The 15,422-nt window shown below is 45.0% G+C and overlaps 1 protein-coding gene across 3 annotated transcripts in view; it reads right to left on the bottom strand.

Moving 5' to 3' along the window:
* The window catches only part of MME (membrane metalloendopeptidase), a 67,587-nt gene extending 55,316 nt beyond the window's left edge, over positions 1–12,271 (bottom strand). The window contains exons 1-2 of one of the 3 annotated variants that reach the window (XM_053390325.1): positions 11,776–12,271; positions 605–774 (exon numbers count right to left, since the gene is read on the bottom strand). In XM_053390325.1, coding sequence (XP_053246300.1) covers positions 605–764 — 160 coding nt within the window. In that variant the 5' untranslated portion in view covers positions 765–774; positions 11,776–12,271. Of the gene's footprint in view, positions 1–604; positions 775–979; positions 1,091–11,775 lie in introns of those variants that run through there. The other 2 variants (XM_053390323.1, XM_053390324.1) reach the window with 2 other exon arrangements.
* Between the last annotated feature and the right edge of the window lie 3,151 nt (positions 12,272–15,422).

The following is a 15,422-nucleotide window of genomic DNA, read 5'->3' as shown; positions in this document are numbered from 1 at the left end:
GCCAGGACTAGCTTCCTGAGAAACAGTTTCTACGCAAATGCAATTCTGGTTCTAAACGCAGCATAAGGGGTCTCTATAGTATAGTGTATTTTAAAATGGGGTTTCAGAGTTGTTAGGGGTTTTTGAATGTTTTATGTAGTTTTTCAATTTCATTGTTCTGCATGGGACAATGACAATAAAGATATCGTATATGTATGTGTATATATATATATATATATATATATATATATATATATATATATCTTTTAGGCTGATCATGGGCTCCTGAAACGATCTCAGAGAAGCCAGTCCCAAACAAAGGTTTGTCGAACCGTTTTAGGCATATAGTTATTACACAAAAAGCACAACACAGCTTTTTAGAGTCAACTTGCTTCCCCCCCAAAAGGGCATCGGCTCCTTCTAAATACAGAAGCTAAAACATCCAGCAACATCCCAGCCAACAAGTTCAGATGTACCTAAAAGCATCTTACCAGGGTATTTTAATCAACCCCTTTTCAAGGTGATGAAATTTTGTGTTTTTTGCTCTCTCCCCCCCCCCCTTGAACTTCAGGTTCTTCAAAGAACTTTTGCCATAAAAGTAGTAGCTTGAGTCACTTCTACTCACCATCATAGGTTGCATACAGAATGATCATGGTGATAGCTATGATAGCAAGGAGAGCAACGACAACGGCAAGCCCGATTTCCAGAGCACTCCATCGCAGTTTTTTCTTTTCTTTTGCAAGGTTCATTTCAGTTATATCCATCTGACTTTCTGACTTGCCCATAACCTAGAGTCTGGGACGAAGAAAGAGAACAAAGAGCAGTGACTGAAATGCTTAAAGCATGGAAAATTCCAAGTTCCTTTTACCTAAGACCCTTTTTTTGTTCCAGTAGGGAAGAGGAAGTATTGGTGTTTTTTTAAAGAAGAAAAGTTAAAATACATCGGTTAGTCACGACGGCAAAAAAAAAAAGACAGTCCAATTGACATTTTGCCACTTACAATCCACAGAACAATGTCGTCCTTACACACACGAAGAACAGCTAAAAAAGGGAATGAAAACAAAGGAACACTTGGTTTTATTGCTAACATATCTACTTTAATTGCACTCCTCTGCCACAAGAGTTCACAGGCAAGCGAAATGCAGCCCTTACTCATTGAATAAAAATTAACCTAACCTTTCAATCTTTGATCCTTTGCCAATGATCAAAAGTGTTCCATTTTGCCTCTCTGGCATTTTTCAAGTCATTTCAACAATTAATGACTGAAGAATTTATGACTCCTAAAGTAACCGAGGGAGGGAACATCTTCTTCCCTCTGAACTCGAGTCTGGCAAATGGCATTGTATGGGTGGGTGGGAGCAAACGTCCAACACTGCAGGGCCAGCGGCATACCCTCCAAGTGTCCTGATTTTCCAGGGACAGTCCTGGAATTATGAAACCATCCTGGCTTCTGATTTAATCCTAGAGTGTCCCCATTTCCCCTACTGGTGTTGCTGGGAGGAGGCCGAACTAGTGTTTGCCCTGAACGGCAGCAATAGCAAGGAAGCATCCCGTTCTCTCTCCATGGTTGCCACTGCTGGCCTCCTCCCTTTGGGCAGCTCACAGCGGCTGCTGGAGAGTGGGCAAGGAGGAGGAGAGGCTGCAGCCACTGCGACCCAGCTCCATGTGACGCACTGGCTCTGAGGGGCAGGGAAAGTGCTGAGCCACCCTGGCCAGGGAAGAAAACGGGAGCAGAGCAGAGCAGAGCACAAGGAGACTTGACTTTTTGCTTTGTGCGTCCGCGTCAAATCTTGCCCATTTCCAACATTTTGTGATGGCCTGGGACTCGGGCACAGACTCAGAACCAGAGGAGACTCAGTCTGCACCAGATCCTTTGCCTCAGGCATCATCTGAACCAAGTCTGGGGCCTGATCCTGAAGAGTCCCAGTCTGCACAGGTTCCCCTGCAACAAACACCAGCTGGGCCGAGTCAGGGGCCTGAGGCTGCCCTGGCTCCAGATGCAGGGATTACCTTGTTGCCTTCATCTGGGCCATCACTTACAGCTGCTCCACTACCGGTTTGGTCAGGGGAGGCTGAGATGGCCCCTGGCTCTAGTAACCCACCGATGTCTCCCGAGCTGCAGAGACTAAGGTCTGAGAGAAGGAGAGATCTGAGTACTCGCAGGAGGAGTGCTCACCTTGGGGCAAAACAGGGAGGTGAGTCGCCGGGGGATCAGGACCAGCCGCTACCCCAACAAAGATAAAAGGCTGTTGGACCCTGCCCCAGGTTGTGGGAGTAACATTGCTATATGCTAGATCCTGCCCCTGTCCTTGTCTGGTATCCTGCCTTGGCCCTGTCAGACAGACTCCTAACGGAACCTTCGGATTCTGGACCGGTCCTGGACTGCATTTCATGGGTTACCCCTGGGACCAGCATGCATTTATTTATTGGCGTGTGTTTTACTTTTTGTAACTCTACCAAAGAATAATCAGATAAAATTGGGACTGAGGTGTTTTCTCAGGACGGTGGAGGGTGTGTGTGCTGTGTCCCATTGGTGAAGTGGTGAATGGTGGAGACCACCTTCCCTCCTGAACCTTCCAGAGAAGAGGAAAACAGTTTAGATTTACAGCAGTGGTTTGAGGAAGGTCATGGCTCAGAGGCAGACAAAGAGCAGAGTTGGGAAATAATGGGAAAGGAATTGAGGGAAGCAGAGCCTGAGCAGCTGTCTGACATGTTATCACTAGAAAACATTCCAGTCCCCTCTTCTCCCAGAATCTGGCGGGCATTGAAAGCAGGAGAGCAAAGGGCTTGTAGGCAAATGGCCCTGAGCGGCCACCGTAAGGTGGCTGGTGTTGATTGACTCAGAGCAACGCCATTACTCCAAGAGGCAGCATTTCTCAGCCTCTCTCTGTGAATATTGAATAAAATACATTGGTCAGAGCTTCTTTGTCTGTCTGTTCCTGGCCACCTGCCCTGGGGGGATCAGATTTCCTGACGCCTGACAGTGTGCAAAAATGGGGGGTCAAGGAGGGTCAGTTGCTGAGGAGTGAGAAATGTCCCTATTTTCATTTAAGGAATGTTGGAGGGTATGCAGCAGAGAACCCCCAAATCTGCTGTCTTATGGATGCCCTTCGTTCTACACGTTGCTAAAGCAATGCCTCCACTGATGCCATCACAAAAACACAAGCTTCACTGGGGCGATGTCCACTCATGAGGAAGAATGACTAGTCAGGCTTCCTACAATGCATGGGCCTCACAGCAGATTCATCTGAATATGTAGAACAGACAACACTCCAGTGCTGCTTGTTATTGTTGAGGTCAGTTGCATTGTAAACTTTTGAATGGACAAAGCAATAAATACATCTATATTATATATGAGTTTAGGGTGGGGGGAAATAGGCTGTACACAGAGAACCTCCTAACCCCCCAGATCTAGCAAGTGTTACAATATAAGCTTCCTGTTGCTACTAAGCAGCAGGAGGCAGTGGAAGACAGGAGTGCCTGGTGTGCTCTGGTTCATGGGGTCACGAAGAGTCGGACACAACTAAACGGCTAAACAACAACAAAGCTTCCTGTCACCTGGGTGATGAGCCATTAAGGGAACAAAGGAAGTGGATCTGTGGGAAATGGCAAAATGGGAGGGTAGCCTGATACAGTGTTACCTTGGGTTACAAAGCTTCAGGTTACAGACTCCGCTAACCCGGAAGTAGTACCTTAGGTTAAGAACTTTACTTCAGGATGAGAACAGAAATCACACGGCGGCGGCAAGCCCCATTAGCTAAAGTGGTACCTCAGGTTAAGAACAGTTTCAGGTTAAGAATGGACCTCCAGAACGAATTAAGTTCTTAACCAGAGGTACCACTGTAGTTAGAAAAAGGCAAAGGCAAAAACAGAGTTGTAGTGAGGTGAGCCAAAAGATATACAGCAAATTGGAGAGAGAACATTGTTTGATTTCTGTTTGACTCCAAAGCTGTGGCTATGGGAGAAATAAGGCCCTCTTGGGGTGATAATGCTGTGAACCCCTCCAACGCTCAGGTTGTCTATATGTGTAAATAAAAAATATATCATAAAGACACCACAGTCTTTGCTGTGCCCTCATTCCCAAAGGAAACATGAACTTGGGGTAAGCGCTTTGAACCCCTGAAATCTCGTAGCACTTGGAGATTGGGGTGCCATGCAACACTACACACAGAGAGAGAGAGAGAGAAAATGATGAATGTGAGAAAAATAAGGGAGAAGAAAATTAAAAGCAATAAAAACGGTATCAAAACCATCACTTCAAAATCAGCAACAGCTGAATACAGCAAGAACTGCACAGTCCAGCACTACCCCAAGGTAAATCCTGTTGAATTCAGTTAGGTAAGTGGGACTATGATTGCTTGGAAGAAAGAGAAAAGATCTCTGAACTTCTCATGGTGCTCAGCTGGGTATGTTTCCCCCCTTTGGATTTTGTATTTATCCAAAATAAGCTGCAGAGGCTGCAGTCTTGAGTGAAGGGCCCACTGATAACTGAGGAGAGCAGGGAGAGAAGAGGGAGATTAATGTCGGGCAAGTTTTTGTTGGTTGGTTTGTTGCCAGAGGCATTCAAAATCACTCCTCCTCCACTCCCAAACTGCTTTTTTTTTTTTTGGCCATGTGAGGGGAAACATAAGGACTCTCATATCATTTTCTGCTCATCTCTTTGCTGCCCCTGCCATTATCCTAACGTACCTAATGTTTCTGAAAAAACATCATTTCATGCACCAGTCCAGCCCACCCAATGCTACAGCACCTCCAGCTTTTCCTCTCTTCATGACTTGTCCATGTCCTGACTGCTGCTTTAATGTTGCATGGCAGCATTTAAAAGCTGGCATTTCTTTTTAACCATACGGTGATTTTTATGAGCCTTTTTATTGTGTGTGAAATAGTCCAGCCACCTGAATGGCTCACGAAAGCTCACATTTTGAAAACATAATAACTGCTGGCGCTCTGAGGGGTCCCGATGAGCGACAGCGGCTTTCGGAGGTCTATGTGCATCGGCTCCCATTCTGTGAAAGCAGGAGGGGGGAGTGCAGTTGAGCAGCGATGCACCACTGGCCTCCCCACAACAGTATCTCTGCTGCTCACTGAGATGGTGCGGGGATGGGATAGGGCAGGGTTGAGGGTGGGTGGAGAACCAATCAGATTCTCCCTCCAGTGTACCTGCACAGACCCAATCTCACCACTCCCATGCCCTGCCCCATCCCAGTAAATGATAATTCTGCCACTGTGTCAGAGTCCTGCCTGTCACCACCCCTGCCAGACTGTCTTCTACTGGGCATGAAATTTTTTTAGGCCTGATTTGGTCCAGTGTGATCTAGTCACATGAATTCAGCCTCAATTATTCCAGGACCAAAACGACCTTGTTACGCATGGTAAATGTATCTTTACGCACACGAGCAGTGAGCACCATGCGTCTAAAATTTCACAGTCTGAAGTAAAGTACTGTCTTGTGGCCCCTTCAGGGAAGTGTATAACTTAGTTAAGTCTACAGAATTCTCATAAACAGTGTTCATTTAGTGCAGCCGCTGTTTAGCTAAGGAACTTGGATGAATCAGAAGAGGTGAATCCAATGAAGTCATCCCATCAGCACAATGCGACTCCTTCTCCTCTCTGCATGTATCCCCTGCACCCCCTCAAATCTGCTCCAGAGAGTTGGACAGGGGAGAGGGTACCAGAGGCATGTGGGGGAGAAGAAGAGAAGTCCCATTGCACAGGTGGAAATCCATGAGCTTACAGGGTGACTTTATTAGACACACACACACACACACACACACACACACACACACATTAACTGGTGATAGAAAGTAGAAATGTGATGGGATTCTAAATGCCCAGATCCTAGTGACCACATTATATCTAAGAAGGTGAATTGGAACATACAGTATCTGAGTCAAAGTTGGGTCACCCTAATTTGCAATGTATAGATAATCATAGCAACCTGCTTTACAGCAGTTGCTGTCAAGGATTACTGAATTTATGTGAAGCACTTTGCACACCCCAAACAACTGCATAAATCAGCCTTCTCTATGCTGGTGCCCTCTTAGTTTTGGGCTGCAGAGCCAATCATTGCTGACTGCTGGCTGGAGCTGATAGTGATTGTGGTCCAATATGTCTGTAAGGCACCAGGTTGGAGGAACCTGACATAAATTCAACGTGTGATGGGTAAATTATCTAATCACATAACCTCAGATAAATTTGCCATCAAGGCATATGCGGGGATCACTTACAAGATCACTGACAATTCAGTTTTTAAAAGGTAACCCATGTGGTTAGAAGGATGCAATACCTTTTACATTTTCTTATTTCTCAATTATGATAAGCCATAACAATAAAATTGCTTCAAAAGGTAACCAAGTGTGCCCTTGAATCTCAACCCAACAGATCAGATGTTCACTTTTAAAATCTCTTCACTGACAAAGTAGCTGAAACTTTAGGCAACTGATCTCTCAGTAAAAACATGAAGATTTAAGGCTTATAATGGTTCTTGTGTATGAATACTCACCTGGGAGTAAGCCCCACTAAACTCAAGAACTCATAAATCTGAGCACACATGTATAGGATTGCGTTGCAAGACGGCCAAACCCGTCCTTATCATACACCAGTCAAGCAGAAAGTTCAATCTTAAACTTTGTAGTCCTTAAACTTTGTAGGTGCATGAAGTCAAAATTAGAAAATGCCTCAGCTTCTTAGTTTGGTGAGTGCTTTAATGTTCCTAAATTGCAATTTATTAGCCCACCAAGAATCACCCGCTTTGACATGCAAATGTGCTTTGTGAAGACAGCATAACTTCCCCAAGGGAGATAGTCTTTATTATACTACTGCTGGAGTGTTTCCATTATTTAAAGGCATCCCACTGATTTGTTCTTACCTGCAGCTTTTTAAGAAAACAAGCGAACACTATAGGCCACCTATTTATGTGATCATTCATTTATACCACCAAGACCTGGGCATAATTAAAGCAGACAGGAGCTTAGGTATTAGAGTTCTGTTCTCTTTCTCCTAGGGCTTCAATGATCCTCCCCCAGTTGCCCTCGAAAGTGTAGACAAAACAGGCAGCTGCAATTATTATGTTTGGCAGCAATGGAAATTAACAATCTGAGCTTCAGTTTTCATTTTCAGTCCACCTGCTTCAATCTGACTTCTTGGAGCGGCCTACATGTTCTTCTTTGAAATATGCCAGACCAGGTGATATGGACTTGCGAGGGGATGGGGGACAACACTGTTCCTTTTGGTTAATTGGTTTAGAAATGCATTTCCTTAGCAATGGATGATTCCAAACACTGCGTTGGCAGTTGAGGCTGAAGTTAGCTCCTGCTTCCTAGTTCCTTACTCAGTCCAGGTGCCTTGTGGGATATCTTTTTTTTGGGGGGGAGGCTAAGGAGTTAACCCTATACAAATCTGGGATGGAGTCCTTAAGATGGTTGGATGGCACCTTGTACGCCTCCTTCTGGCAACTCCTGCAGCTAAGATGGTACCAAACGTATTGCTCTACTTTCCTTTGGAACACATCAGTGGAGCCTTGTTGTCTGGGCAGCCCAGGACCTCCATATATGCTAGCTTGCTCCCTTGTTGTTGTTTAGTCATTTAGTCGTGTCCAACTCTTCGTGACCCCATGGAGTGGAGCACGCCAGGCACTTCTGTATTCCAATGCCTCCTTGCAGTTTGGTCAAACTCATGCTGTTAGCTTCAAGAACACCATCCAACCATCTCGTCCTCTGTCGTCCCCTTCTCCTTGTGCCTTCCATCTTTCCCAACCTCAGGGTCTTTTCCAGGGAGTCTTCTCTTCTCATGAGGTGGCCAAAGTGTTGGAGCCTCAGCTTCATGATCTGTCCTTCCAGTGAGCACTCAGGGCTGATTTCCTTCAGAATGGAGAGGTTTGATCTTCTTGCAGTCCATGAGACTCTCAAGAGTCTCCTCCAGCACCATAATTCAAAAGCATCAATTCTTCGGCGATCAGCCTTCTTTATGGTCCAGCTTTCACTTCCATACATCACTACTGGGAAAACCATAGCTTTTACTATACGGACCTTTGTTGGCAAGGTGATGTCTCTACTTTTTAAGATGCTGTCTAGGTTTGTCAGCTTGCTCCCTTAGAAGGTCATTTAGGTGCTGCTAACACAGCTATTTGATTTCACTCATGGAGGTGTATTCCATTGTCTCTTGAGGCAGATGGATGCCAACAAACTCAATCAAGGCATGTGGAACCAGCCAGAAGAAAGTACAGTGGTCCCTTGGTTTTCAAACGCCTTGATACTCAAACAACTTGGAACCCAAACACTGCAAACCCGGAAGTAAGTGTTCCGGTTTGTGAATTTTTTTCGGAAGCTGAATGTGCTACATTTTTAGTGTTATGCTTCCGATTTGAATGCTACACTTCCATTTTGAGTGCCACACTTCTGTTTTGAGTGTTATGCTGAGGTCTGTCTGTTTTTGCTATTTATTTTGCATTTTTGTTTTTGCGGCTCTTTTTGTTTTGTTTTTCTGACAATGTCAGAAAACTGATTTCAGCTACTGATTGATTGATTGTGTGACTGCAGTATGTTGTTTATTGCTTTCATTTTATGGCTCAGTGGTCTCATTAGATAGTAAAATTCACATTAAATGGCTGTTTTAGGGGTTGCTTTTAAAAGTCTGGAATGGATGAATCCATTTCGCATTACTGTCTAAGGGAAAGAGCGCCTTGGTTTTGGAACGCTTTGGTTTTGGAACAGACTTCCAAAACGGATTAAGTTTGATAACCAAGGTACCACTGTATGTGCTTCTCTGTCCCTATTGTTGTTTAGTCATCCCTGCCAGCAGGACACTCTCCATTATAAGATGCCAAGAATCATGTCTGGCTGCAAGTGGGAAGCAATTGCAGCCTCGTGTTTATTACCCAAATAAGCGGAAATACATTTACAATGTTTTTGCATACATAAAACTTATTTCAAGTTTCAAGCTTAGGTCAAACATTTAAAGGTAGCATAAACTGTGTAATATGCTTCTGGGAAAATCCCATTTGTTCGAGTAGCTTGTGTATACAAAAATGTACCTGGGATGTGCATTCATACATTTCAGAGTTTATGAAAATGCATTTCTTCTGGCCACATATTGACATGTATTGAAGACATACATAGCAGATAGGTGTGTGGGTTTCATTTTTTTTGCAGGAAAGTGGTGTCTCAAGGTGAAATTGACATGAAATTGGCATACAGTGGTATCTAACCAAAACGGAAACTTTCTAAGACAATTAAGGTCATGGCATTAATTGTTACAAAAAAGTTGAAAAAAACTACTTCCATTGAGAAAGGGTATGGCTACTAGGAGAGTTGAAATGGTGACAGATTCAGATTGCAGTCCTTGGTCATCAATTGACTTGTCAAACAGGAATCTAAGGTGGTTCTCACCTTTCAATTTAAATGCATGGAAGCAAGTCTTCCTGCGTCTAAGGTGCAAACATTGACTGAATGTAACAACTTCTGAGAGAAGACCTGTGAACTGTGACACCTTAGGAGACACAATTAGTTTGGAGTGTTCTCATTCAGCAAATACATTGGTATCTGAAAATAAGAGGCATTTCTGGTTTGGTTTCCTGGTGTTACTCATAAATGGGGGGGGGGGATGATGATTTAGTAAAACAGGCCAGCGACTTTCTGATATAAAACACCATCCCTTGATAGAAAGTTATGTGGCAACTTTTCAAAGAAGCAAAGATAATTGCCTACACCTACAGTTCCCATAGAGTTTGCTAGAGGACATATTTGAATTTGTTACTGATAAAAACAGATAATGCATTCACAGCAACACTTCCCTGTTCCTGGATTTCAGATTTTATTCATTTCAGCGTTCTCCTGAATGCTTATCTGCAGAGTGAACCACTAACAACACTGGGTAAAAAGATGTCAAGACTTCTGGGGGCCAATTACTACGGTTTCAGTAACATCTTCCATGCATTCAAATATGATACCCAACAAGAACAATATAAATGGCAAGGCAATAAATTGCAAAAATGAGAAAGAGAGCGAGAGGTTTCTTGGTGGGGAAATTAAAACATTGGCTTGTGGGGTTCTGCCAGGGCAAATTTAAACATCAAGGGTAAGGGAGATGGATAAAGTATTCTAAACACACACTCGTAAACTCTGGTGATCAGATATTTCAAGAACCACAACAATCTATTGTTCTCTTTGTAAATAGCTGTCTGACTGAGCACATTTCATATTTCCTTAAAAGCCACAGTAAAGGTTGCAATTGCAATTCTTTAAAATGCTTCAAAGAATAGGATTAAAATAAGTGATGTAACAAGCAGTGAAATGTTTGTGGGTGCGGGAAGATTTGAAAAAAGTTATGTTAAACAGCCCATATGTTGTTGCTGTTATAAAAAGATTTAGTACTGAGCTAATGAAGCAATTTTTAAAAAATTAGTAATGCTTATTTTCTAAGTAGTACATGATTGCTTTTTAAAAATTGGCAACGGTTAAACATTTATAATAAAAGTATGAAAAACAAAGTTTCATTTTTAATTGATGAAGAGTAATTTCATGATTATAAATAATTCCAGGATCTGCCGCTGGTTCAGATTCTTATGTCACACTTACAGGACAGTGCCTGTTGATTCTAGGTTAACCAAGAATCTGTCAGCTTGGCGTTCTGCACTAGATATCAGCACGACATATGAGAAGTTCCACTTTGCACATAAAATAGCCACTGGAATTGTATGTGTAAATCTAACCTTTTGCTGCATTTTAACCAAACTTGAGTTTGAACCCACACAAACCTGCTTCGGAAGAGAAGTGAATATGTACTTTTACTCCTATGAGCAATTGCACAGCAAGGTGAAAGAGCTCATCCTACTCTCTGGGACAAACAGAGCAATCACACTCTTCCAAAACTCTCCCAACAACTTGCAGCCTTAGGACAATAGAGGCTGGACAACCAAAGTTTCATGCTCACAGAAATATAACAATGTACAAAGCAAACAGTGCTGTTCTCTCCCCGCATAGAGCGTTTTAGAGCTTATTTTAACTGGCTCTGAAACACAATGAAGTTTAAAACGTGTACACTGCAGTTAATTTACTGATGCTGTTGGAAAAATGTAAAGAAGAAGAAGAAGGTATCAATGAAATGAAAGCCTTAAATTTAGTACTCTGATTGCTCCTAAGGCTCGGGATGAAACGCACGCTATTAAAAATACACTGAAACCAAGTTTGGAAGGTCAGCTAGCTGCTATGAGTCTACCTCTGAAGCAACATGCATGCTGAAGTTAATCAGAATCAGGTCGCTACTAAACAGCCGGAGGAAAACATGGGGTGCTTTGAGAAGCTACATAAGTTGGCGGAAGCAATGCCTTTTCTCTGCTCCCCCCGAAAAGAGAGAAACGCAGAGGCTCCAGTGTGCTAAGAAGAGACCCCTTTTCTGCTCTCAAATCCCAGAGGGCGTGGGGGGGGGGCTGATTGAGACTGCAAAGATGCAGCCCACGGAGAAAGGGGGGGATATATGGGGCACTCAAGACATGCTCAGAGGTACCCTTCTCCATTCTTGGCACTGGACAGTGATGAAAGGGCTGAGATTGGCTCGAATGAATCCCAGTTCCTGCCCGGCTCCTCTCCTGCTTTCCCTCCTCTGCAGAGAAGCTGCGCTCAGATATACTGGAGAAGTGATGCCCCACTCTTCATGCTGGGACTGCCCTCCTTTCCATCCCTCTCTACCCCCTCGCCTTTCTCTAGTCAGGATCCCGCTTCTGGGTTTCACCATCTGTACCCACCCACTGTCCTATTCCACGGCTCGCCAACTCTACCTCTCCGGTCTCTCTAGACTTACCGAGCTGTTCCTGGGAGAAGTTCGGGGCTGATGTAAATAGACACATCACCGACCGATGGAGAGAAGAAAGCGCAAGCGGAGGGGGGAAGAGAGAGAGAGAGGCGCCGCCGTGGGAAGACCCAGGAAGGAGGAGGAGGAGGAGGAAGAGAAGAAGTCAGCCGGCAGGAGCCTCCAGGGAAGCGGCGGCGCTCAGGTCCGCGAGATGGGATGGAGGGGCGGAGAGGGGGCGGCGGCAGGCGCTGCGCTCCCGGCGCTCCCCCTGGACTCAGGCGGCGGGTCGTGCGAAGAGCCACCCAGGCATTGCCAAACCAGCCGAGGCAGCCGCGGATCAGAGAGCGAGAGCGAGGAGAGAGTGGGTTTTACTCTTCCCTTGCAGGAGAGAGAGAGAGAGAGAGAGAGAGAGAGAGAGAGAGAGAGAGAGAGAGAGAGAGGGGCAGGGGCGAGCTGCGCTGTCTGGTTGCGATCCAGCCTCTCCGCTGTTCCTGGGGACTTTCAAAAGGTCTTGCCTCTTATCCTGATTTCTAAGCAGAGACTGGGCTGGGGGCAGGAAAAACGCACAACTCCTCCTCCTCCTCCTCTCTCTGTGTCTTTGGGGAAACCCAGATGAGGCCAGGAGGGAAGATTTGGTTCCTATCCCCACAAGATTAGTCAGGCCCTCCAAGAAAAAGAGGGACCCAACGGGTCATAGAAACCAACCCCTAGGGACCAAGAAGTCTTCACCTCAGTCCCATAAAATATATAAGCGGGTCGCACCCTCCCCCCGGTTGATAGGCATTGCCATGCACCACATCATGTGATTGATTATGTAGGATGGAGCTTACCTGTAACCCCGCCCCCAATATTTTATTTAAGTTGGCACCCCTGCCACAGGTAGTCCGAACTCCTGTTTGGCTTTGGTCCCATGGCCTGTGAAGAATGGGAGATGCCCTCACCTTAACAGGCAGGCAAGGCTTTGTCCATACATATGGGGTGAAGGATGATAGCTCAGTGGTACAGCACCCCTGGTTCAAGGACTAATCCTCAGCATCTCCAGGTAAGGCTGGGAGAGGACCACATTTGAAGTCCTGGAGAGGTTCCATCAGTGAATGTAGACAGTACACTTACTAGGTGGACCAACGGCCTCTCCCCCATGCTTCTGATGCAAAGGGGGAGAGCTCTGCTGGGATCCTGCTTGAAGTCCACTTTTGGGGAAAGAGTAGTTTAAAAACAACTGTCCTATTTTATTTTTTAAAGAATTGGGTTGGTTGTGCTGAGTTGGCTAACTCACAAAGGATCTTCCTCAAAGGCTCCACCAGATCTATCATGGGTAGGTGAAATATGGTGTGGCCAAATGTTAGCCCACCAAACCTCTATGGAGGACTACAGTGAACCCAAGGTGAAGTGATGGTGATCTTTCACTTGGTTATGACTGGATTTTGGATGGTTTTTCTTTTTCTTATGGGCACACACTTATTGTGTGTATAAGTTTCCAAGCATTTTGTGCACATCTGTGAAATTTATTTGCCACAGATTGAATTTCTTGCATTCATAGTATTTCTGCCCCACTGTTAACATTTTCTCTCTACATATCTCTGTTGATCTCTCTCTGTAACTAGAAGGCCTTGTTGGTCATTCCACAGCTGGCAGATTGCCATTGAGTGTCGATGGATAAGTGGACCACTTTTGCAGTGCCACTGACCCTCTGAAACACCCTCCAATAGGTTCATCTGAGGATAATGGGGCTTCCTTCCACATAAATCCTACAGCGTCAACTCCCATTGAGCACACAAAGAACCCTGCTTTGATCAGGCCAATGGTCCATTTAAGACCAGCATCCTGTACTCACAGTGGCCAACATGTGGGAAACCTGCAAACTGAACATGAAGGCAATAGCACTCTGTCTGCCTGCGATTCACAGCAACTGATATTCTGAGACACAATGCCTCTGACAGTGGAGGTAGAACAAAGCTGTTGAGGCTGGGTAAACACTAATTGTTAACTCATTTGCATGTAGTTTCCCCCAGTTTTAACCTTTAAAGCCCTAAACGGCCTAGGACCCTCGTACCTATGGGACTGCCTCTCCTGGTATGCCCCACAGAAGACCTTATGGTCTGCAAATTACAACATCCTAAAGATTCTGGGCCCCAGACTGGTCTCAACCAGAGCCAGGGCCTTTTTGGCCCTGGCCCTGGCCTGGTGGAACGCTCTCTCACAAGAGACTAGAGCCCTGTGGAATTTGACATCTTTCTGCAGGGCCTGCAAGATGGAGCTGTTCCGCCAGGCCTTTGGTCAGGGTTCAGTCTGACTCATTTTCTCCTTGTATAAGAACAAGCACGAAGGAGGTTCCCAGCCCGCTCACAGGTGCTTATAATATCAGTGGAAACAGTTGGTAACCGCCTTCAATTTTAACCTGAAGATTGCCACTTGTCCAGTTTTAATTTTAATTTGTTTGAATTAATTGTGGGATGTATCTTAATTTATTGATCGCTTGTTTTTATGCGCTGTCTTACTTGTATGATGTTAGCCGCTCTGAGCCTGGCTTTGGCCAGGGAGGGCGGGATATAAATAATTTATTATTATTATTATTATTATTATTATTATTATTATTATTATTATTGCTTTCCCTGAACATGCTGCTTTCAATCAATATTTATTCTAGAACTGGCCATCCACAGAAGTGGGCTTGGTTACTTGATATGCATTTGAAATCCCTTTCCTTGCTTGGGTTATTCATGCCTTTCCCTCTTTGTACATGGTCCAGGTGAATGATGGAGGAAGTGGTGATGGCAGTGATGTTATGTGCCCACTCGCAACTGAGAGCCAGTGTGGTTGTAGTGGTTAAGAGCGTTAGATTCGTAATCTGGTGAACCAGGTTCGCGTCTCCGCTCCTCCACATGCAGCTGCTGGGTGACCTTGGGCCAGTCACACTTCTCTGAAGTCTCTCAGCCTCACTCACCTCACAGAGTGTTTGTTGTGGGGGAGGAAGGGAAAGGAGAATGTTAGCCGCTTTGAGACTCCTTCGGGTAGTGATAAAGCGGGATATCAAATCCAAACACTTCTTCTTCTTCTTCTTATCAGGCAGGTGTAGATATGCACCCAGACCTCACACCAGCTACATGGAATGGAAGAAAAGGATAGGGAGACATTTTTCTCCCTCTTTCAGAACACTAGAACCCAGGGCCATCCAACGAAGCTGAACACTGGAAGATTCAGACCAGGCAAAAGAAATTCCTTCTTCATGCAGTGGATGGTTACAGAATTCATTTCCACAAGATGTAGTTATTGATGGCTTTAAAAGAGAATTGGGAAATTCCGTGGACTGTAAGCCTATCAAAGACTACTAGGCATGATGGTTGTGTTCTGTTTTTACTCTTGGAGGCAGCATGCCTCTGAACACCACTTGCTGTGAGTTGCAAATGGCATTGCTGCGCCCATGTCCTGCTTGCATGGACATCTAGTTGACCACAGTGAGAACAGGATTCTGGACTAGATGGGCTGTTGGTGTTGACCTTTAAAGCCCTAAACGGCCTCGGTCCAGTATACCTGAAGGAGCATCTCCACCCCCATCGTTCTGCCCAGACACTGAGATCCAGCGCCGAGGGCCTTCTGGCGGTTCCCTCACTGCGAGAAACCAAGTTACAGGGAACCAGGCAGAGGGCCTTCTCAGT

This window comes from Podarcis raffonei, chromosome 5 (genome assembly GCF_027172205.1).
Source record: "Podarcis raffonei isolate rPodRaf1 chromosome 5, rPodRaf1.pri, whole genome shotgun sequence".
Lineage (NCBI taxonomy): Eukaryota > Metazoa > Chordata > Lepidosauria > Squamata > Lacertidae > Podarcis > Podarcis raffonei.
This window is presented reverse-complemented; position numbering and strand designations above follow the sequence as displayed.